The sequence below is a fragment of the Nasonia vitripennis genome, chromosome 2 (assembly GCF_009193385.2).
Source record: "Nasonia vitripennis strain AsymCx chromosome 2, Nvit_psr_1.1, whole genome shotgun sequence".
Lineage (NCBI taxonomy): Eukaryota > Metazoa > Arthropoda > Insecta > Hymenoptera > Pteromalidae > Nasonia > Nasonia vitripennis.
Genome location: NC_045758.1, coordinates 28,870,062 through 28,894,172, shown reverse-complemented (window position 1 = coordinate 28,894,172; position 24,111 = coordinate 28,870,062). Strand labels below are relative to the sequence as shown.

Here is a 24,111-nt window from a genome sequence, read left to right as displayed (position 1 = left end):
AAACTTCTTCTCTGTTGACTTTTCAAAGTGGAACAACGAACGTTGCTCGCCTGTGCGCGCGCGATATGAGAAAGTTTCCTAATAACTTCTTCAAACAAAAATTACCATCTCGCGTGTACTTAAAAAGACTATATATCCGTCTTGAAACAGCCTCGTAGCTATACTCACGCTTATTAATTGCAAAAAGGTTTTCATCGAAGGCGCTTCACGTTCCAGGACGTCGTTCATGAATTCCATAAAATTCTCCTTTCCCTGGAATCTCGTAAAGTTCGCCAGAGTCTGCAGGGTCTTCGCCACCAGCGTCAGATTTCTCGCAGCCTTTTCGTTCGGATACTCTGTAACGAAGTAGAAAAAAGACCGCGTTGAATTTCCGTCAAAGAATATAACGCGATTCAAATAACGCGAAATCATAATAACGCGTTAATCGGCTCTCTTAACTTCAAAGACTTGGTCGTCAAAGAGCTGCGCGTATTATTACAGAACTGCGGTGAAAAGTAATTATACGGCTGTGGCATCTGTCGCTCGTTCTATGCATTAAGAAAAGCTCATTATTAAAGTATACGGGGACGCTGCTGTTACGAAAGAACGATCTTTAGAAAATGAACGAGCACTACGGTTTAACGGTCGCATTAAACGCATGGAATGCTACCGTTTTTCCGGGATTATACAACGCAAAGTATGTTAATTTTGTCGTAAATACGTGAACCACGTACTATTGAGAAAAAACTCACCGTGCGTAATGTTGAAGAGCGACGGACTGAGAATCGCGGGGCACAAAAACCTGAGGAAAATCGAGGCCGAAATCAGATTATCGGCCATGTCCTCTCGGCCCATCTCCTTAAGTCTCTCCCTGAATATGCGGAAGCACTCCCTCAGCTCGACGGGGAAATGCGAGTGACTCGCGAGGATTCGGCTCCAGGCGAGTTCGACGGCGGCTCGGAGATTCTGCTGTTGTTTGTGCAGTGCTGCGACGGAGGCTACCTTCAGGGGGTCGACCTCGCAGTCGCCTCCCTCGACTGCGCCGCGAACCACCGGACCGAGCGTCTCTTGCAGATAACGATCGCCGGTCAGCTTCAGGTAAGCTTCCATCGCTTTGGTCGCCAGACTGTTGCCACGGAAGGTCAGCCTTTCGTCGTCTGTAAGATGAAAGCAGCGTTAGATTTTGTTATAATTTAAAAATGTTTGGTAATTTTGGAAGATTGTGGCTTACCGATTCTGTGAATGTCCATCATAACGAGATCAGCCAAAAACTGGGGCGCCCTCTTCTCCCTCTGCATTACGGCGACGAGTGCGGTGGCGATATCCTCTTTGGCCTTGACGCCGATCACGGGCTCGAGTTTTTCGCAGAGAGCCGCGTAGTCTGTCTTCAGGTACTCGAGGAACTCCGAGTAGACCTGAACTGGTAATATGTCGACCGACTGGAAGCGACACTTGACGCGAAGTGCCGGAGGTTCCTTCAGCGGACCTTTGTCCCCGACCACTGGGTACCATTTTTCCGTGAGGTAACGCGACGTCACGTTGTTCACGGGTATGTTCACTGAGCCTGGAAAATTGTAACAGAGGATTTCAGTCGTTGGTTCTTTAGCGAATTTATATATGGGCTTTTCTTTGGAGAGAATGCGGATTTTTTTTAATCGGTATGTGCAGGGCATCATGGATACAATTGAAAAAATTACGTTATGGATATTGAGAATACGTTGGAATGGATATGCGCGCGTCTCCGATTTCATATATTCTTTCCCCGTCTTCTTTCTTTTCTTTGACTTTTGAAAGCGAGCATCAAACTGTCCATGAATAGATGCAGGACGGATGGGACTTTCCTTTTAAACGAGGAAATACGAAAATCGTGTTTTCTATTCAAATTCCGGGGTGACGGGGGAAGGTCCGGTTCTTAAAGGGACCGTTTCCTTTCACCTTTCCTACAGTTATGCCTATACGTTTACTTTGCGCCATACGCGATCGAGCTAACGTTACAACAAACTATTATTCTATTTGTTAAATAATCAAGCCAAGCCACTATAATCTTTTGATTTATGTTATAAACCGTTTTTATGCGAAATGAATTTTTTTGCCACAAGTTCGTCATATTTTAATTAACAAGCAAAATTACTTTTTTGCAAAAATTTGTGTGGCGACTTTATAATCGGACTTTCGAAAACAAACGTCAAAAATCAATAGAATCATAAACCGATCACCCAAACGTCCGAGAGTCAATAGCATGACAAATGAAAACGTCGCGCACTCGCGTCCGATTACCCTCCCCCTCCCCATAAATCGCCTCTCGAGAGCCATCAAATTCCACGCATCACAACCCCCACAAGCCCCGTCTGTCCCATCAATCTCAAGAAAAGCCCCGGCAACTGCATCATAGCAGCAGCCGCCGCCGACGACGACGCAACGAAGATTAAGATTTACGAAAATCCGTAAACCGGAAAAATTCAATGCAAGAGGGTGAGAGAGCAGTACAATAGCAGCAGTAGCGCAGCAGCTTACCGATCAGCACGTTCTTGTCCCGCTTCTTCTTACGGTCGGCCTCTCTGTAGAGGTTCACCTGGATGGTATTGACGGCCGGCAGGTGATGGAAGTCGAATCGCTCGCCCCAGAAGCACAGATCGGCCTTGAGCTTCGCTGTCGTGCGAGCGTAGAGCGTCGAGTCGAGGCATACCTCGCAGAAGTAGCGCTTCTTCGCCGGCACGCCCTTAGCCTCGAGCAGCCAGATCTGCAGCGAATTGTCCGTCCGACGCGTCTGCTCGGCTTCCGGCTGCACTGATTTGCGTAAGCTGTTGCGTTGGACAAAATTTCGGATTTTATTACGTTGCAATTTTGCAAAAGATATACTGTTAAAGAGAGAGATTAACATCGCCTCTTGTGGAAGCTGAGAATGAAAGTAAAGAGCCGCGGATAGAGTCAAATGGCTCGAATTGTTCGTACATTGTGTGCGCGCGCGCGGGGCACAAAAGTGAGTACTGCTCGTACAGCATCATCTTCAATGCGTCGTAAATTAAGCTCATACTTTCTAAAGACGACGGTATTCTCTTTGTGCATGGCGCAAGGGCCTCCGCGGTACGTGACTCGTAAATTACCGGCGTTAATAAAAGTGTCGGTGTTTGTTGAATGTTTTAAAAGCATTAACGGAGGAAAAAAGTAAGGAGCGTTTGTAAAGTCGATTACCTTAACGAGAGTCGAAAAATAGAGAATTTTCCCTCTTATCAAAGGCCGGCGTTGTGTTATTATTATTAGAAGTGTAAAAAAAAAATTTCGGAAAAAAATAATCAACGATCTTGACACAAGCTCGCTGCTCGTATTATAACACACAACGCAAGAAGCGGCGAGTCATCAAAGAATATAAAAAGACCATCTCTCGCTCGGTTCATTACACCACAGTGACTGTAATAACTACGCGAGGCGTGTACATAGCTTACTGTAAATTTTTTCTAAGAACTATACTATGCTCCTTTATGAATATTACCCGACCTCGTTCCAAGCGGCGATTTTTCCCCTATACAAAATTAAAACCGCTTAAACATAGAGCAATAAGACCAACCTGTGCATCCACTGTTCCCTCTCGTGAGCAGTCCTGCAGCTAAAGTACTTGGGTCCTCCGTTGCTGGGTGTGACCTGGAAGCAGTGCGGCCTGTTGAGGAGGCTCGGATGCAGCGGTGTCACAGCGGCCAGGTCCATCGAGGTCACAGCCTGGCCGCAGAGCAGCGACTCGTGCGAGCGACAGCCGCGCAGACCGGCGCCGCTGCCCAAACCAACTCCGCGCTGCTTCTGACGCTCGAGCTTCGTCACGCTCTTCGTCCTCTTCAGCGGATTCGATCGGAACGATCGCTTCGAGAAGAAATTCTGGAATAGAGGGTTGAGATCGGTCAGGCTTTACAGTTTTCGGTTATTTTATCGTAGAGCGATATTTTGGCGGGAATAACTAATTGTCAGGTGGGCACACCTGGAAATCGTGCCGAGCAAACACACACGCACCTGCACACTATCCACACAGACGCGACCTCGAAACGGCCGTCGAAAAAGTAATAGAGCACATCGTTAAAACGACTCCACATCAGAAGTCCCGATTCCACGATCAATCAAAATCTCTCGCTGTGTAATGTACACACACAGACGACACACCAAAACATCAGCGCGCTTGCGCGCGAAAGAGAAACCCGTGAGAGAGAAAAGTAACTCGTGGTCTTGCTGGACCGAAGGAGGAGACCAGACTGTCCGGAGGCTTCGGCTATCACCGGATCTTCGACGCTACGGGTGAAAGGTGCGGCGTCTAGGTGAGGGGACTCGCTGCTTTCGTTACATGCCTGTACCGGTTGCAGTGGCTACCGCGTGTGACAATCGCGGGAAAATAGAAAATTTAAACGATTGAGATCCACGAGCTTTTTTATTCGCACGGAGTATTTAATAGAAATTATAAGTGAGAAAAAGGAAAAAGCTAGAAAGTATATAACCGTGATCTTGATAACGATCAGAACTGGACGCTCCTCTTTCATTTCCTCTCGGCGCACGGGCGACAATTGAGAGATTCTGGAAAGGCGATTTCTCTCGAGCCTTGTGTACCACGAGTGTGTTTAACGAGGAGGTGAGGAAGGCCTATAACCAGTTTCGCGCGAGCCGCTCCATAATAAACGAGAGCTTGTGTCTCCGTTGATAATTGAACGAATTCCGCGTGTTTTCACTCTTGATTTATCCCGTTCATTAGACACAGCAGAGAGTCCCAGGCTATTAGCCTCGATGCTGGCAATTGGCTTGACTTAGTTTCGTGTTTTTTTTTTTTGTATATACGCATATCAATCGCCGCCTTTTCGAGCTGTTTATACTGATTAACGGATTCTGAAAGTTTGACGGTATTGCTGTTCTATTTTTTCTACTCGAGGAACTACATTTAAAAAAAATACACCTGTTGTATGTAACCATCAGCTACTTGGTTATCGTTCGATTGCTCAAGCGCCACACTCGAAAAAAACGCGGCAGCGATGACAGCGTAATTGTTCACCAACGTCTGCCTTACCGACAGTCTTACTCAACGCAGTGGTCGATTAATCCTCCTGTTGTAACGCGTCTGATAAGAGCATTTTCTTTCTACGCTTCAATAACAATCAGCTTTCGTGAGAAGCGCCGACAATATAATTACCCTAGCGGTGAAATAACCAATGATGGCACTGACGACCCGATCGCTGCTCTCGCTTTGGGGCTGATCCTTAGGCTCGACGCACATCCTCCGCCTTCTCATAGGCACAAGACGTAGCTTGGCTAAGATTCGCGTTAGCTTCGCGACGAGCCTTCTTCTTCTCCTTCTACGACGACTTCGACGGAAGTAAGGGACTAGGCAGCAAGTAGTACTCATGTAAGATGTCCGTGAGCATCGCCAGCGATGATGATTCGACGGATTTTCCTACTTTTGATCCTTCTTCCTCGTACGTCACGCCGAGTTTTAGGGCTGGAACGACTCTGTGTGTGAGGTCGGAATTGATGATTTTTTTCTCTCGGCCGGCTGCGCTATATGCGAGAGCTGTGTGTTGACTTTCAAAATATTTTTTTTCGTGGGTGGAGCGAACAGCTGACTTTGTATCGTTCTGTATTTTTAATCGAACGTTAATACCGCGAGTGCACTACGTGTGAATGACTGAACGAACGTCATGAAACAACGCGTAGTCGAGCGATAGATAATCAATTTTTTGCAATATCCTATTACTTTATACTAACGATTATATTATATGAATCACTGAACCAACGTCTGACGCAGCGAACATTATCGATTATACTGACGCCAGAGCTGTGCATTTCGCGTAAATTTCAATCCGATAAAAATAAAGACTGTCAACACACAACCCTGCAATAATCACTGTCTCAAAGTACACACGTGAGCGTATACCCCTCTCGAGTTTCCTTTACATCGCGCTCACGAAAGATAAGAAAACGAAACGTTAAAAATCGCAGCAGAAGTCCTTTCACTTTTCACTTTTGCTGTGAAAAAATATTCCACTCGAAAACTGCATCGCACCAAGAGAGAACAATACCCGCGCTTCAATAAAAGAAACTCGAGAGACATGACAGTAGTAATCGAGCCCCGCCGACAAAACAGAGCCTCCGATAAGCACACACACCTTGTTTGCACAGCCACCGAGCGGTTCTCCTTCTTCACCTTATTTTTTTCTGATGCGCTTAGCGTATCGTACGCACTGCGAGTACTTATGTGTGTATATCTGCCGCAGACGTGTGGACGAGATAAGCGGATGGTAGCGCGTAGATAAACGTGTTTTCGCAGCGATCTTCGGAGAGTAAAATCTCTCTCTTGCTCACTCACTGACTCTAATAATAAGGTCACTCGGGTGAAGAATTAGAAGAAAAAAAAAAAATGAACTCCGAATTCCTCCGTAATAACAGCCTTGACTCAACCCTGTGCCAGAGCCGACTGTCCGTTCGAAATAAGAAGAAGCGAAGCCTTTGCTTCCTCCCGCTCTTTAACAATTCAGCCGGCGTGTATAACACTGCGCGCGAGAACTGCTCGATGGAAGGAGGAAGTGTACCGTATACACACGCAGGTATATTTTCGGCCCGAGAAAAGTGGGCGTCGAGAGAGACTATACAACGCGCCGCAGCCAATTAATATCCGGTGTCGGAAAAGCGACGACTGACTCTCTCGCGCGCGCGAGCGTCACTTCTCTCTCGCTCACTCGATATGCGCTCACGTGGGAGGAGCTTTAAATTTTTCAGCGCGAAGTGTGTCGCGCTCGTCCGAGTTTTGCAACGTCTTCTTCTGTTCGTGTGCACAGGTATGCGTTTTTTTTCTGGGTAGATGCTCCGAATTTCTCAGCGGAACAAACAAGCTGAGAGTTCGGGTGTGTAATGATATAACTGTTCCTCTTCTTATAAATTTTCGCAAACAGTGTAACAGGGTTCACTCAACACAAGAGTTGATAACAGCCACGTAAAAATCTCATGTTTGTAACAAAAAAATCAAAACAGCCACACACACGCAACTTTAACAACTTTATACGTTCTAGGAATACAGCGCGGGTAACAAGTTGGCGGCAACCTCGCCATTTCCGTGAAACTTTGCGCGTGACTCTCCCGTTGCAGTAGGCACTGCAGCCTGCACCTCTACTCTCCGCAAAATCTCGACGTCGACTGATCCCGTATATAGCTCGCGCCAGCGCGCAGATGCTCATCCAGGGCCCAAGTCGAGCGTAGTCCATCTCTTTCGCTCCTCCATATAGAGGGGGATGTGGCCGGTGCTCGCGCGGTCCCTATTGTGCCGCCGAAAAAGCGGAGCGACTCTGCCCCTCTCCATTCAGGTGTGCGAGAGACGACGTGTATACAAGGCCCGCTTCTCTCTCTCTCTCTCTCTCTCTCTCTCTCTCTCTCTCTCTCTCTCTCTCGCTCTCTCGCTCTCTTCGGGGGTATAAACGGCGAGAGCTAGCCTGGGTTTTAAGGAGAGAGACCGGGTACATACAAAAACGTCTTCGAGGGGTTCTCGACGAACACTGCTAGTAGTAGTCGATTTTTCGAGGGTCCCGTGTAGCCTCCGCGCGCTCCTGTGATATATATGCGGCGAGAGTGAGTGTGAGTATTGTTAAAAGGGAGAGCATGGGCCGTAGGGGCCCGGGTTATATGCAGGGCTCTTGGAACGCGCGAAATGCCATACGCAGGATCAGAGCTGAGGTTTTTAATTTTCGAGTAATTGCGCGATTGGTCGTTGATGAGGCTCCTTTTTTGCTGCCGCGATGCTCGGTGGCGTGGAAAAAATGGAAAAGAGCTATGGACAGTGACGAATGTGTCGGGCTATCTCGCGAGCGCGTATTTGTCAGCCGGAAATCAGTTTATTTTGGCTGATGATGCCGGTCGACGGAAATAGAAGAATATTCAAAATTATATTATACACGCGGGTGTATTGGAGCGCTTTAAAAAAAAAACATTACTCATAGAAAAGAATCGTGAGACCGACGGCAATTAAACTAGCTTCGTTGCATAAAAATACGTGTATTTCTGCGATGAATCATAACCATGTGTAATTGAACGTACACACGTGTGTAAAAATTCAAAAAGCTACACGTGCCACTCGTAAAAGTATACACGATCGCTTTAAAATGCACCGAAAAATCCGGTGCACCACTTACGAAAAAAAGCGTACGCAGCCAGCGCGCTTTGCATGAAAAAATCATAAATTTCATTTCCTCTCTCCGAATTCTCGAAAACGTGTGTACCGACTATACTGCACCCTAGAACGCACGGATTTTGGCCGAATGCCCGAAAATCCAAGTCCCCGAGTCGTGGCACACGCGCACGTTGTGTATCACGAGGTAGAATCGGGGGCAAAGGCGTCGATCGGAATCTCTCTTGCCGTATATAGCTGTATATATAGGAGGAAGCTCATGTACGAAGAGTATATGACAAAACAGGGTGACTTGGGGGTTTCGAGTGACTCGATGGGAGATTTTTCGGAAATCTTTTTTCCGGAGGCTTGAATGAGAATTAGATGGGGTAGGTAGGCTGGGCATTTGAATTATTGATGGAATTCTCGAGGTGTGGAGTGTCAGTGCGGTATTTGCATGTTTTGTTAATTTTTTACTGTGAGGAACGGTTTATGCGCGATGTGACGTTTACAAGAGCTGTGGAGTGTCATGAATGTGAATTTATTTTAATTCTTGTTTGAGGTTCGTCATTTTATTTGGTTTTTGATTTATTTAATTTGCGTTTAATAAATAGACGGATAATTAATAACGCAAGAAATCAAGATGTACGACAGATCCTCGTTGATTACACTTCTTGGAGATTATCACGCATTCCCAAGATATGCGAATATCAGAAAAGATTTCTGTTTTACCGACATTGGTATGGCAAAGAATAATATTTTTGCCATATTTTTCAAGTGCATTTTGTAAAATGTTAAAACCGAATAAGAAACGTATAGAAGAAGAATGAGTTTGCCTTTCCTGAATTTAGTATGCAAAAATTTAACAATTTAGTTTCTATGTTTTGGTTATTTGTAAATTCAAATTTTACTACAGTAGCACTTTACTATTGTTAACAAAATTGCGTATTTACTTATATTTAAATGCATTTTTATTGTTTAATAAAGATAAGCTTTAAGTTTAATAAGCTAGCACAAATAAGCATATCATGGCAAATAAATTTAAACCATTTTCATTCAAACCAAAAAGTTTCAGTGTTGTATCAATTTTTCTGCCTATTGCCTTAGGCATTTCGGCGCTGCGACTCTAAGCCGACATGTTATCAACTGACCGTGTGGCCTAATGGATAAGGCGTCGGACTTCGGATCCGAAGATTGCAGGTTCGAGTCCTGTCACGGTCGACCAAACTTTTTTTACCTTTTTTAAATAATTAATCGGGCATCAACAGCTTACTGCTCTTACGAGCGTTGAAAAAATATCAAAAATATGAATAATTATTGCAATAAATTAACTCAGAATATAAGCTACAAGGTAGACATTCGGATGTGTCATAGTTATGGATAGCAGTATGGAAATTATTGTTAGTGATATGAAATTATGATTTTATAATAAACTATTATCCTTTATATAACAATAATTTAAAGTGCACTATAACTTCCTCATATCGTGAAATTTAGCAACAGCAAGTATTTAAACTATCTACCAGGCCACATTTTTTCGAGCATTTTGAATCAAATGAATTACTTAAATTATTATTAATAAAGTATATTTATAGGTAGATTGATTGTACAAACTTGTCATTACATAACATTTTCTTCCATCTCATCTAATAACATATTCTTGTGTATAAATATTGTTTAAACAATATCATCAAATATTTTTGCAATACGTAAAACTTTATAAAGGCGAATCCGAAGTATTATTTAGTCATCCGACTGAAAAATCTCCAAACACCAAACCGAAGCCCAAAGGTAGAAAACAGCCTACAGCGCATCCCCCAAGCAATATCTCTCGCACAACGGCTGCTCGGATTCTTTAGAGACAGCCAAGAAAGATGGTTGGCCGGGAGCCGCGTCATCTCCCGACGACATCTCGCAGCAAACCAGTTCCTTCTCTCTCTCTTTCTCCTCCCTTTGTTTTTTAGCACTATACACGACCCTTTCGCGCCTTCTCTTTTGCCGTCGCGGCAAATGTCAACCGCCAAATCAGCGATTAGTCCTCCCGTCTTTAAACAATCACACGCCAGACAGGCTTCCTTTTTGCCTTCGTGATCAACGCGAAACCGCCCTTTTTTTTACTGTAGAACATAGGGCAAAAAATGGCAAGGTTTTATCGGAGTAACGTCCAGGAGTAAACGTATTTTTCCGTACGATTAAGTTTTTCTCTGCGACGAGACAATGGGGGGAAAGAGGATTAAATAATACGGTGTGTAGCCAGGCGTTTTAATGCTTTCCATTGCTACTTAGCGCTGCGTGAGATTGCCGCGCGTGATTGCGTATTCATGACGCTTAGCTCGCTTGAGAAGACATCAAAGACGTGTGTAATAAGATTTGCATCATTTTATTATTATTTTTTTTTTAACAGTGTAAAAAGTGCTTTGAGCGAGCGACTATCAGTCTGCAATTAGTTTGATTTATTAGCGATATCACCGGCTGCTCGCGCGTACAAAAGCTTCACATGCTTAAGAGGGCATCGATTTTCCTACAATTTGACAATAACAAAACAACCCTCCCATCGTCACCTCAATGGCCAGTCACACATAAATCACCGCGGCGCACTCAAAACCTCAACAGTCCGAGATCTCAATTGTTACAAGAAGAAGCACCTTCGATTCGTCCTATATATCTGTCTCTCTGCAATGGGGAATATTTTGAAATATATAGGTATACCTGTGTATCGTAACAGAATCCGCGATATTTCGTGTGTGAAATTGCGGTGCAGGGGTCGCACGAACGGGAGCGTATAGGTGTATACACCGGATCGATATTCTCTTTTCTTGACTGCGGAGTCGAGAAGTCGACGCCGGAATCTCGGTCATTTATATAGCTACGCTCGATTAGCAATTGAATGCGGTTGAAATTTTTATGCGCCGCGCAAGGCTGTTCCCTGATGGATTTAGCGGGAAAAAACTTAGGTATTCCGCGAGTTCTCGGTGTTTCGACCCTAAATAATTTGTCCTCTACTCTGTAATTTAAAGCACTCCCACTGCACATCCGACACGAAAATTGCTGTATCAGTTTGAACAAAAAAGAAATTTAAATTCCCATGCAACTGAAAAAACAATGCGCACCTTCCGCGAAAGCTCATCGAAACGAGAAAGGCCTCGAGAACAAAAACAAACAATGACGTCACGCTGACAAAGGAAAGGGCTGTGTATAGCGCGAGAGTCGAAAGAAGCCCGAAAAAAAGAGGAGGAACCCACCTGCAGCAGCAGCAGGCGCACGTAGCGCACTGACTTCCGTTGGTAGCGATTTATCTGGTGAAATTCAAGAGATCGGAAGAACGTGAGCAGACGTCCCAAGTCCGGATTCCGTGAGTCGAAAGCCCAAGAAAATCTCTCGTATACGGCATATACACGTACAGAGACAGAGAGGTGGGATCGAAGGTCGGCAGGAAGCGACACGCGGAGGAAACGAAAGAATGCAGACTTCCGTTCGTTCGGAAAAGTGCGCGCGCCGTTCTTCTCTCCTTTTATATTTGGGTTCCGCAAAGATTTTTACCTCTGCTCCGGCTTCTCGGGAAGTAGGTATAGTGTGCGGGGCACGTGCGCGGCTGTAGGGACACAACAGCAGGCACACGTATACAGAGTTTTAAAGAAGGTGTAATTTTGGGAGCATGCTGCAATGCCCCAAGATTGTTCGGGAGAATGAAGAAATTTGGTGAGACACCTGGTGTTTTCAAATGGCTATTCGTTTGGAGTAATTGACTTTATTGTTCGCGATTTTTGAAACTGCTTCTACTTTGTATGAAACATATTTTTAAAAATCTCTTTACAGTGACATCGGAAGATGATATAATCCTTTCATGCCCTATAGCATTCAGCGACAGGATCTCTACAATGCGAGAGAGAGAGAGAGAGAGAGAGAGAGAGAGAGAGAGAGAGAGAGAGAGAGAGAGAGAGAGAGAGAGAGCGAAAACTGGTAGGTTCAACGGAAAATCCAAGGGAGTCTTGGAGCTTCTTTGTCAGAGCAAGTCTTAATCTGATTGGGCGATTAATCTCTCGCTCTCCGTGGAATATGAATCGTGCCAGAACTAATTTCTGATAATGACAGGACGATTTTTCAACTCTCAGATTATGACGAGCAAGATTAATGCGCCCTATTATACCTGCGCGAGATGCACGTGGGAAAAAAACATTGTTTACCTTTGCACGGCCAATCCGTTCTTCCGAATATCGATTCCTCTTCGCTCAACAGGAGATCCGAACGATTTTCTGCACGAGAGATTTCTAATACCGTTGTTGTTTTCTAAGTTCCGTATTCGATCAACTGCAGCACATGAATAACCAACGAGTTCAATTTCCGAACTTTCAGCAAACCGTTTTCCATCCAAATGAAAAACACGTCATCAGCTGCACGATTAACCTTTCACACCGACTATACACGACTGGTATCGCCGATAAAACTCTTCGACAGAAATTGGCTAATCAGCGAGAGCTCGAGGGAGCTCCTGGACAGCGCGAAATCCCGATGATGACTAAGCGACGCGCGGCAACGGCGCAGTTCCCTATACTGAACTACTTTATTAGGCTCACCGACGACGTCGCAACGCGCTCTAATTAAAGCCGGGGGTATATCGACCGAAAAGCAGCAGCAGCAGCAGTCGAACCTCTTGCGAGACGAGTACAACGAACCCTCGTCTCCTGAATATTCAACTACGGCGACGAGTAGAGTAGAGCAGAGCTGATGAAGCAGCGACTGGCTGCTACTGCAGGCGAAAAGTTGCACGAAGGAGATAGCCGCGCAAGGGGAAGAGGATTTGTTCTTAATCTGGATCGGAAATCGGCTTTGGGGAGAATACGAGTTTTTGGATGGGAATTAGTATAGATTTTTTTTTTGAGAAATTTCAAGAATAGTTTAATCTTATAAAAAAAATCAACGCCTGATAGAGCAATCTAAATTCATTGCCACCTCTCTGCGATATCCATCATCAACAACTCGTCACTGCAGAAGCTCGTAGCGGTTGATGACTGATGTTTTCGGCTTCTATATCAAAAGGGGGAGAGAGAAGACTGTACACAACAACTTGACGCGCGATTCTTCATACGCCAGTCTCACGCGAACCGGTACACAGCCGTTTGTTTGCCGTCGACTGCAGAGCACACGTAATCGATCTCAACCCTCCGTCTGACGCTAATGCTTCCGAAAGCATATATACGTGCACACGAGAGCATTTATATAAGCAGCCGACGAGTCCGCGCGATTTTTACACGCGTTTCTGCGTTTTGCAGACCGAAACCGAGCCGTGTATCTGGGTGCTATTGAAGCGGTGAAAAATCACCTGTGGACCGTTTGTTTGCGCTGATCAATCTACGCCTCTCTCTCTGAAGTGAAAATTTTTCGGACCGGTTTTCTTACGTATATAGGGGATAGATTTTTCTGGGGATGCGATATTAGCATATAGTGCATTGTGTGCAACGATGCCGCGATTAGGTAATGAAAGGGTTATTATTCGCGCGATACGGCCGTTGATTATTATCGAGTTAATGTATAAATGATTTGCGAGATTGTGATGCAGGGGCGTGTACGGTGTCAACCGCGCTTTTGCTCAGCGTTATTAATTCAGGTGTTTTATCGAAGCAATGAGTGGTCGATTATCAATTTAAAACGGAATTTACTTTCGTATTCGACAAAACCGTTACGCGTTATATACGTTTAATTAATTCGTTAATTAAACGTATTTAATTAATTCAGACTCCATCAAAAAATCGAAGAATCACTCTCATCATTTTTCATCACACTGCCATAACGAGTATAGAGGCGCAAAATTCGCCAAACCGGTTTCAACCGTTTACGCGGTCCTACATATGATATGCGTACCTTCAGCGATCGATTTTATCCCTCCATTGTGATACTAATTTCGGCGCAGGCCCTCAAAAGGATTTTCGAAGGTGATTTTTCAAAACGAAATGAAGTCGTTGGGCTGGGCGGGGTTGTTTCGCGCCGAAGGGGTTAAGAATGAAGAAAATGTATTCATACAAGCGCGTGCGTTATGCGCCCGAAGCGACTCTTGTAAATAAAGAAGTAGCGAGACTTTTTTGACGCGTCGCCGCATAATGTCGAGTCAGCCGAAGAAACAAAATCAGTGGGACGACTCGTCGTAATCAATTTTGTATTCGATACTATAACGTACATTACGTAATGCCGTCCACTTCTCTATTCAGATTTTTCCGGAACGTCGGCTTTCAAAAAGCCATCGATCTTGCTCATACTGAAAAAAATTTTCAGCATCCATTACGCAGAAAGATCTACACCCCGAGATGGAAATCTTCTTCCTCGTGAAAACAAGCGAAGCACTGACCCGTTAAATATTATGACGGTTTTCTGCCCCAGATAAGTCCGTTACACCCATGCGATACGTCCTCTCTCCGAGAAAAACTTTGATGAACCTCGTTCGCCTGTCTATTCAGCTGCCGCCTGGGCTTTCACACGCTTCCCTCCAAAACTTTCGGCGGTATACGCGTCCAGGTGAATTTGCACAAAGCTACTGTACGGTATAAGGGAGAGAGACGTGACTCTGATCGATGCGCCGGTGTCGAAGACACGTTCGAACTAGTGGCTCTTTTGGGGTTACGGCGGCCTTTTCCATTGGATGGCGTATCGATTTTTTCCATCCTATTGTAGATCGACCGAGCTCCACACGTCCGAAAGTGGAACTGACGCGAGGCTGCATTGACACGGGCACGCGAATATGCTAATGAGGTGTGTCGAAGGGAAATCTGGGCGTCTCGGCCCCTTTTTTCCGATGGGGACCTTTTCTTCGGCTCAAGTGTGCTGGAACGCGCCGCGAGTAACGAGGTGTACTGCGCGCCTGGGTGGCTTTTCATTGATGGGTGGAAAAGTTGTGATACAGGTACATCGCGGTAGTCGATAGGATTGATGAAGGGGTGAAAAGAGTTTTCATACCGCGATTGGATTCGTTTCTTTATAATGAAGTGCCGAGCGAGGAGTTTCCCTTCTCGTCCGTGTAATTTGAATAATGAAATTGCGCGCTTTTATGAAGACTCGCGTGCAACGAACCGAAAGTCTTCATTTGCATACGCTGATTCATACGACTCAATCGAGCTGTCTTCGACAGCTCTATAAAAATGTTAATAAGACGAAAATATTTCTTTTCAATCAGTCGATATAAACTATATACAGCCAAAATATCACTCTTGCTTCTAAAAATATTACAATATTTTTAGAAATTTCTTATAGCGTATAAATCTACAGCAGTCGTTGCCAACTGCATACGCACATATAGCGCGAATAAATTCGAAACAGGCACTTACGACAATACGATTGGGGGTGACGTCGAGTGGCCGTGCGCCGAGTACGGGGGTGGCTGGAGCACTGCCTCTTCTGCATGCCTTCTCATACGAAGTGTCTGAAACATTTAAAGGAGAGAAATATAAGCACTCTGCGTTTTTTTACTTATACATCGCTTTGCAATTCCAAGGAGTTTGTGGGAAAAGACTTGTGTGTATGTGTGTGTGTGTTATCCGATCGTTTTTATTGCGCAACTTTACCTACTTAATTCACACTAAAACTGTTAGTTCGAAATCTGAAAAAGGCGGTTTACACGAAATATGGGCACATACCACATTGTATTTTTTTCTCGAAGCACACACCCGTTAAAATAAATAGCCTCGGAAAAAACACCAATTTTATGATGTCGTTCTCAATTTTTCCGATTCACCGGACATTTTTACCTTCTTGTTAATTTCTATTGAATCGTGTTTACTCTGGGGTGAGCTTAACCACAAAAAACTCTCACTCCTCTAAAAAAAAGAAGAAGAAAAACCGCCCAGAATTTATCTTCCCCTTTAATTTTTACTTTACGAGTAGAAAATCTCGTGGCCACTAAGCAACAACCTACATATCTCCCCACTGATGCGGCTTATTATTTCCCAAGCGAAAAAAAACAACAGAGAGACGACGAGGTGCGAAGTGAGTCAAAACAGGAAATATAGCGCCACGTCACAATAAAAAATCACCGGAATGAAAATCCTACCCCCGCAGCGCTCTGGCATTCTCACGCCTCGGAAGTGCAGTCGGTCGACCCTCGCGTGCGCGTCAGCGCGAAAAAAAGAAATGCGGAAAATTGGAAAGTGACGAGGCGACGTCGGGGAGGTTAGAGGGAAAAGTGTACGTGTAGTCAGAAGGATAAAGAAGGTGAGAAAAAAATGTGAAAAGCAGAGTGGAGCGGAAGGTGATCTGTGTGTGTGGCTGTAGGATTATGTCGGATATGGAATGTTGGAAATATTGAGTTAATATTTCTGTATTAACATAGACGTGAGTTGTTCTCTAATATTAATAATGTTAATAATTCACTAAAGGTGTGAACATTGAAAATATTAAAAAAGTACTTGTACAACTTTCTTTGCAAGTCGCAATAACGAACCTCTGGCCAACGGTTCGGCTCAAATCAGGCGTGACTTTTTTCGTCTTACAATACCGTACACATACCAGCGGGCGATACGTCAAGCAATGCCAAGGGGTCTCTCGCTTCATCGAAACTCTCTCGGCGGGCGCGAAAACGCAAAGAAGAAAGGCGCGGCAAACAAGCCGAAATCGTGTACAAGAGCCGAGCGAAATCAAGGATCCCCTTCACAGCTTTTTTACCGGGGTCCACACGAAGGGATTAAGTCGGTGATTTAGATGAAGCCCGCGTCTGGGTAAGACTATTAAAGTCTAATATCGTCGATCAGCGTGTCGCGTAAATCCACGCGCCTGACGAACCCACCACGATGATTTTATCGCTATCGTGTTCTTTTTTCCAAGAATTTAATGACGATTCACGGCCTTATTGCGCAGAGTTTTTCTCCGATCACTCGATGGGAAAGTTCGCGAGATGCAGGCGATCGATGAAAATAAGTTGCGGGAAAATGCTGTGCCCGCCGGGACTTTACGTTATTTACTCCCGCTAAGTGCATTTGCCGCGAGGATTTATCGTAATCCGCTTTTCTAGAAAGCGTATAGAAAGTACGTTTTTTTCCTTACGGTTACACGCCCGTACATCAAGTAGAACCACGAGTCGAAATTGCTTTTCGAATTCTCAAAAATGCAAAGCTTCAGAACTAAAATTCCAAAAAGTGCATCAGCATCCGACCCCTTTCATAATATTCCAGTCAACTAGAGCCTCAAAGCCCAAACACACATACTCGGCAGAATCTCGACTTTTTCACTTTCTCATCTCTCCGTGATACGTACATCCGTACAATCCGGCAGTCGTCGAAACGGCCACTCATTGTACCCTCCCTTTGCTTCCTGCTCAAACACGCACATACGACGCAAACGTATACACACGAGCGCAAACTTCGAAACAATACCCCGAGACTCTCTCGTCTACTTTACGAACGCATCGGCTGTGACAGCGTTATAGGCGACAATAGGAAAAAGGCGCGACATGCGCTTTTCACATCCTGCTCTCTCGTGTAGTATACGAGGACTACGGGAGGCCGAGAAACTCTCCGCGGGAAATGCGGCCAGCTTTTGTCACAGAGCCGTGTATTCTCTCTTCGGCGGATGAATGGCGAAAATTCTAGTTTTCTTCTCGGCACACAAGGTAGTCGCTTGCTTCTGCTCCGCTGTGTTGTAGACAACGAGGCCTTAATGGCTTGCGGTTTTGCCGCACGGGACGTCACGTCGTCATCTTATGTAAAGGCGCCCCTTTGTGCATTTGAATATGGCTACTTTGCGTTATTTTTCCTCTTCGAGACTAATGGTGAGATGGCTTGAATGGACGCCGGAGGAAATTTTTTATTGTTTGGAGTGTAGCTCGTTCTACTGGGAGAGGCGCGATAAAGTTGAGTAGGAAATTCTTTTATGCGCGGATTATGCTGATCAGTGTAGCAGAAAATTTTCGAATAATGACGAGCTGCTTGTTTTGAATACTTTGTTTTCTCTTAACTGTAAGGATAATCCTTCGAGTATTCAGTCATCCACACGAATGAAAATTAAAATCGACTCGTCGGTTTCTTACCAGTGTTGAAACGCAAGAACTGCAGCGGCTCGTTAAAAAAAGTCAGTCATCAAAGCACTCACGCCTCTACGTGTAAACTTCGACACCATCGGAAAAGTCCGTTACTCGATCCGTCGTCGGCATCGGCGAGCAATTAACGGCCTCGCCGAAGAAAAACCAGTCGAGGTCAAGCAAGCTACCGACCATTTAAATACCACTCCTCGACTGAGGTCCGTTCGATCTTGCCAACTTCGCCTTTGACTCTGATTTCTCTCGTACCCGCCAAGTCTCGTTTTATGCTTTTCGGCTTGTAAACTGTTCCTTTATTGTCCGATACTCTGGCGTCTATACGTTTTTGTTCAGTCCGACGATCAACGTGAAAACCGTATTGTTTTTACTTTTTGTGCGCTACGCTACAATGAAATAATTTGCTTTTTTACGAGCCGAATGAGTCAACTTATTGTTTTGCACTCTGTATTTCGCAATATTCAATCTAACACTATTGCACAAAACAACTATTCCAAATTAAAAATTTCGCATCAGCCCGTGAAGCAAGCAATTAAAGCAACCCCTTAAAATCTCATTCACCCCTTGCCCAAAGCACTCGACTCTCTCCCCGAAATTTCAATTTGAGCCGCGCAATCCTCTCTCGTTCGCCACTCGCGCAGTTTAAAACCGCACACAGCAGCAGCAGTACAACGCTGTCGGTCTCTCGCTGCACAAAAGTCACCATTAAGGCGACGACGGGCGGCTCTTTAACGTTCGCCGGCGACGCACGTGCGATACCTCGTGTATGCGCTCTCGGCTTATTATGTACGGGAGTGTATACGTATACCGTCGAGCGCATTCCGCGCCTTTGCCGTCCACTCGGTCGGCCGGCGAAATTACGTAAGGGAATAGCGTCGGTGCCCGCTACAGAGAACTGACATTGCACTGGACATGCTGTGTGCGGATTTAGTGTGTGGACGGAGCGAGTTTACACAAGGCTGGAAAGTGTTTGGGGTACGGCGAAGTGAGCGAGTTTTTTAATATTTATAAATAATTTTATTCTTTTGAGAATTCTAAAATTTAATCGAATTTAATTTCATGTACATAAAATTAAATATTATGAAGAATTTTAGAAGAAAGTAACTTTAGACCAAATTAAGTAAATGTTGAAATCAATTATTTAATGAAAAATGTTCAACTATCACGACTACTCCGTTCCGACAAAGACATACAGCGCATATAAAGACACACCTATATAACAGCACAGAGTACCAGCCCCTTATGATCCCGCAACCAGACTTACGCAGCTGCGCGTCGGCTGTAAAACTTTCACGGCGCATCAGACGAAGATTAAATACCTTCTCACATCCAGACTCTGCCGCATACAGACAAACAAGAAACGAGCTAAATAATCAAGACGAACTGAATATTATACGTTTCCCTCTACCATAATGCAAGCATACTCTCGCAAGAGAAATGCTGCATCGTCTTCCGGCATTTTTGCGCCGTTTCTCAAAGTGTACCGATGAAAAGAGGCGGCGCATTGATTGCTCGCGCGTGCCCTCGCATTACCGAGTCATTACGCGGAGGCTGAGCTCGCGATTCGAGGTTAATGGACCGTGAGCCTCTACCAAAGTGCTGGCGCTTTCCAATTTTGATGATCGGAGATGCCGGTTTTAGCTTCTTATTTTTCATGCTCCCAGGGAGATTCGTCTCTATTAGCAGCAGGTTGAGCTTAACTCAATTGAGATACATCGAATCAAAAATAAACATTTGTAGATTTTGCTAAATAAGAGCTTTATGATACTTCGACTGATTTCGTAAGTTTGCAAACCTCTAACATAGCAGATAGTTTTTCTATCCAAGAATACATTTTCCTTTCACTTAGAAGCTCTGTACCAAACCTATAACAAACTCTTTTCAAAGCCCATCGTCGGCTCTGCTTCTCAGAAAACTGATAGTTCATTCATTCAACGCAGCAAAAAATCGCATAACCACAGCGCTGATTGCCAGGACTTTTTCAATCAACAGCAGCAGTCTCTGACTTCAATGTCGCATCGTCCGTTTGATTCCCCGCTACTACTACAACTAGATACCAGTTGTAGAACCGGTAATCGCATTTACTTGCATTAAGCGACTAACGATTAGCTCGCGGGGAAGCAGCAACGACGGCAGTTTACGCATCCAACAGGTGGCACCGACTCAGCGATCACGTGTTAACATGCACAAAAATGCCCGCGTGCACGTACGTACGTACCACATGTGTTATACGATATACAGGGCAGAATCGTAAAACTGGTGCGTTTGGCTGCGTAACGTCGCTCGGTTAGTTAGGCTGCTTTGATTTTTTTGCTCTTTGATTTTGAAAGTATAGTAGGGACTGATTGCAGGATGCGTTACGTGCTCTTTTTTCACGGGTATTACGTTAACTTTTTGATGAAGCAAAATTGGTTATTAGCTGAAAATCGCTGCTTTATTTGTTGGAAATGGAAAGTAGGAAAAAAACATCGTTGTTATGTCGAATCAAGAAAAAGGCGAGATAGTTGATAGAAAAATTAGAGATTCACACACTGACTCATCTGTATAGACTGCGCACATAAAATATAGTTTATCGCGAGGCGCGCGCATACCCCAACCGGAAGGCTCGATAGAAGTGCATAAATAATCTATATGCGCGTACACGTGCCTGCATCTTGCCTCGTTTATCAACATTCATACCATGAGCGTATAGAAACTGTAATAAAATTCTTTTTACGATCAGACCCGAGTTCGCTTCGTCACATTTCTTCCTTGTGTGCTCACGAGGTCCACTGATTAATTTTTGTTTTTATCACGATTAATTGATCGTGAACTGTGAGGTATGCTCCTTTACATTTCGAGGAATAATAACATTGCTAGAGAAAACAATAACCGCGCGACGTAGTCGTAAATACCGTTCGATAAATATTGTACAATACAGAATATCGTTACGTGCCAGGATCGAACGATTACCTTATAAGGCGTAGGAATAGAAAACAGTAGTTCACCCGTCAACTGTTACGGTAATCTAAATTATTGAACAGGAGATATTACACGTATCAACCCAGACGATCGGTTCGAGATTAAGCAATTGAACTTTCACAGTAGGAGACGGACTGTAGAAAAAAAAAACGCTCGTGACCATAAAGGCCCTTGGCCCGAGGAAAAAATAACGATACCTACACAGAAGCGAGATGTAGAAAGGTATACGCGGGAGATCATTAATAACCCCTTCGCAGAGAAAGAGCTACTTTTGTGCAATCGTCCTAACGACAGTAACCTGATGTCTATCTTCTCCTGCTGCTGCATAGAGCGTCGTGTCAACCCTCTTGCATTTTTCGGGCCACCCTCAGAGTCGTTTTCATTTAGTTTCGATTTCAGTCGTATAGCTCACGCTGACTCGTATAAAAGACTTGGGAGAGGTGATGCTTTATATGCGATTGTGTACAATGTATGGCGTAGTTTCTATGATTGTTGATCACGTTATAGTTTACCTTTTACACTTTCAGACTTTTTTTCTTCGAAGATAATAATCTTTTTGATAACAACAAAAGCAAGATCTCATCTCATACGAGTCAGCTACACAACGAAACCGTGTGCCGAGTCTTTTAAATTAAGTTTTTCTCCTGGCAATTTATCTCTAAAGTTAAAAACAATAATTCACCCATCCCGAAGCTCCTTCCACTAGCGTATATCTCAGTCCTTCTTTTAATCCCCATAATTCGTTCTTGCCTTCTGCACAGCAATGTCATAGCTGCAGCGCGACGACAGCTGCAGCAGCTTTCACTCGGTTACACACTCATAACTTCAGGAGAGAGAAAGAGAGAGAAAAGAGGAGGAGAGCAACATTGTAACTGACGTAGGGAGCAAGAGAGAGAAATATAAGGATGATAATTATTAGGGCAATTGGCATTCACGACGTATACGACGACCGTCGACAGTATAGCATATAGTCCCTCGTAGGCGTGGCTCGAAAGCGTAGAAACCCTTTCGTTATCCCCTGATGTGTGCGTACGGGCGATTTGAATTCGAGATCCTTTTTGCTTGTTTTCTACCTACGACATGTGCGCGCGTACACGAACGTTTCAATCGTTCGGAATTCGAACGGTTTCATCAATTATTAGCCGAGTCGCGTCAGTCTCTGTGGACGCGAACATTGTCAGGGTGTGTGTATTATACAAAGGCGACAACGTAATCGCACGGACGGTGAAAAAAAAAACCTCGATTGTCGTGCGAGACGATCAATCAAAAAAATAGGTGTAATGTTACCTGACGTGTTAAATGGCTGCGCATTGTGTGTGGGTACTACTTTAATAGACCCGAGTTCTAGTCTAATGGTATAGTCAATTTACCACAAGAGAGACAATTGTTATCGGGAAGACAGTTGGAGAAATTCATTAATTCAAATGTAAACGAACTCCGCCGACGAGAATACATTAGTTCGGAAGTGCAAGAGAAAAAGGAGTCGTTTGTTTGCTGACCACAGTCGACGTGTAAACTGAGAGAGAAAAAACGAAAAACAGGATTCTAACAAGTCGTATAAGTTACAAGATTGAGATTACAATACGCGTCAGGACTGTGTTTCGCGACAATGGACGATTGTAATTTTCAGGGTCGACCTTCTGCATTCCGTGGTGCATGACGCAACGAGATCGAGATACAGAAAAACGACTTTCTAGTCTAGCTAAGCAAATACTGCAGAAGTAGCGCATGTGTGACGAATCGATTGATTTTTTTCGGGGTTGTCGATAATCTTGTGAAATCCTATCTAGAATCGGATTACTTTGTAACTTTTGGACAATGGCCTATTGCAGAAATTGAATATGTGTGAACTTGCCTTACGTATATTTATTTGTGCATTAAAATAATTCTGACCTGATGCATGTAAACTGGTCAATCATTAATAATTAGTGATGAACATAAAATTCTTTATATAATTTCAGGGTCGCGTAGTCCAATAAGCTCATTTACAACCAATGAAGAATAAATAGCTACAGGTTGCAAAAAAGCCAATATGCGCCTTATTAGAATGAAAATACAGGTCAACGAGTTTTTATGAAGTTTTTTATAAAGTTTAACTCATCGTATATTGATGCCTTAATGCTTCATTAAATGAATATGTTCGATGTTTGCATTATCCGAAATATATATTTATAATTTTCGGTGCAATGCTCTTCGAATCAATTTTAACTTCTTCATTTTTCCAGCTGTACATCCCACCCCTCTGCCTACTATTATCTATCCAATCGCCCGCATAACTCTATCTCCGTTCCAGATCGAATCCAGCATAACGATAGCATTACGAGTCAATTATGAGGCAATCTATATCTCAACGCGATCTTTCTAACCCTTTTCATCGTGTTCGATCTGGCGCACTTATACGCGACTAAATCAACGAGGCGACGACGATCGTTTCACGCTATGACTTGCGCATGCCGGTACATAGCGTTGAGGGCAAAAAAAAAAGACTTATTGCTTGTCCAGCCGTGAGAAGATTATAGGAGCATCGCTGTTGGATGAACAGTGATCACGGTCGCCGACTATGGGAATGCTTCAGCGTCGTCGGTCGGATAACCAATTATAGATTGTTGGTAAACAAATACAGATCGATCGAGTTTAATTATAAGGGCGTTGTTTAGATATTTATAGAAACGTCGATTCGGGAATTGCACAAAATTTAGAAACGCATTCGTTTGTTTCATGGCGAGAATCATGAGATATTTTTAGCACGTTATGCAGAAGTGGCTTGTCACTGCGGCTGACAGCTTTAACGAGAAAATTATCTAGAAATGACCAAACGACCTCCAAGTTTCTCTGCAATCCGACTTGATGATTGACTAAATTATCATCTCGAGAACTGCAATCAGATTTCAATTTTTGACTATTGATCGTGAAGGTTATTCTCATTTACACACGGATTAGAGTATGAATACTCGAGAGAGAGAGAGAGAGAGAGAGAGAGAGAGAGAGAGAGAGAGAGAGAGAAAAGACGGAATATAAATGGATCTATTAGCTCTCGGTA

At 44.1% G+C, this 24,111-nt stretch overlaps 1 protein-coding gene and 1 non-coding gene across 16 annotated transcripts in view; one reads left to right on the top strand and one right to left on the bottom strand.

Annotated features, from left to right (window-relative positions):
- The window catches only part of LOC100119816 (probable Ras GTPase-activating protein), a 191,725-nt gene that overhangs the window by 7,584 nt on the left and 160,030 nt on the right, over positions 1-24,111 (bottom strand). For 12 of the 15 annotated variants that reach the window (XM_032597097.1, XM_032597098.1, XM_032597099.1 and 9 more), the window contains 6 exons: positions 15,412-15,506; positions 3,545-3,846; positions 2,494-2,780; positions 1,211-1,543; positions 732-1,136; positions 169-335 (listed from right to left, as the gene is read on the bottom strand). In XM_032597097.1, coding sequence (XP_032452988.1) covers positions 169-335; positions 732-1,136; positions 1,211-1,543; positions 2,494-2,780; positions 3,545-3,846; positions 15,412-15,506 — 1,589 coding nt within the window. Of the gene's footprint in view, positions 1-168; positions 336-731; positions 1,137-1,210; positions 1,544-2,493; positions 2,781-3,544; positions 3,847-5,137; positions 5,455-6,110; positions 7,509-15,411; positions 15,507-24,111 lie in introns of those variants that run through there. The other 3 variants (XM_016982652.3, XM_031924374.2, XM_031924375.2) reach the window with 2 other exon arrangements.
- On the top strand, positions 9,247-9,319 carry TRNAR-UCG. Its single transcript has one exon. It is a non-coding gene; the product is annotated as a tRNA-Arg (tRNA).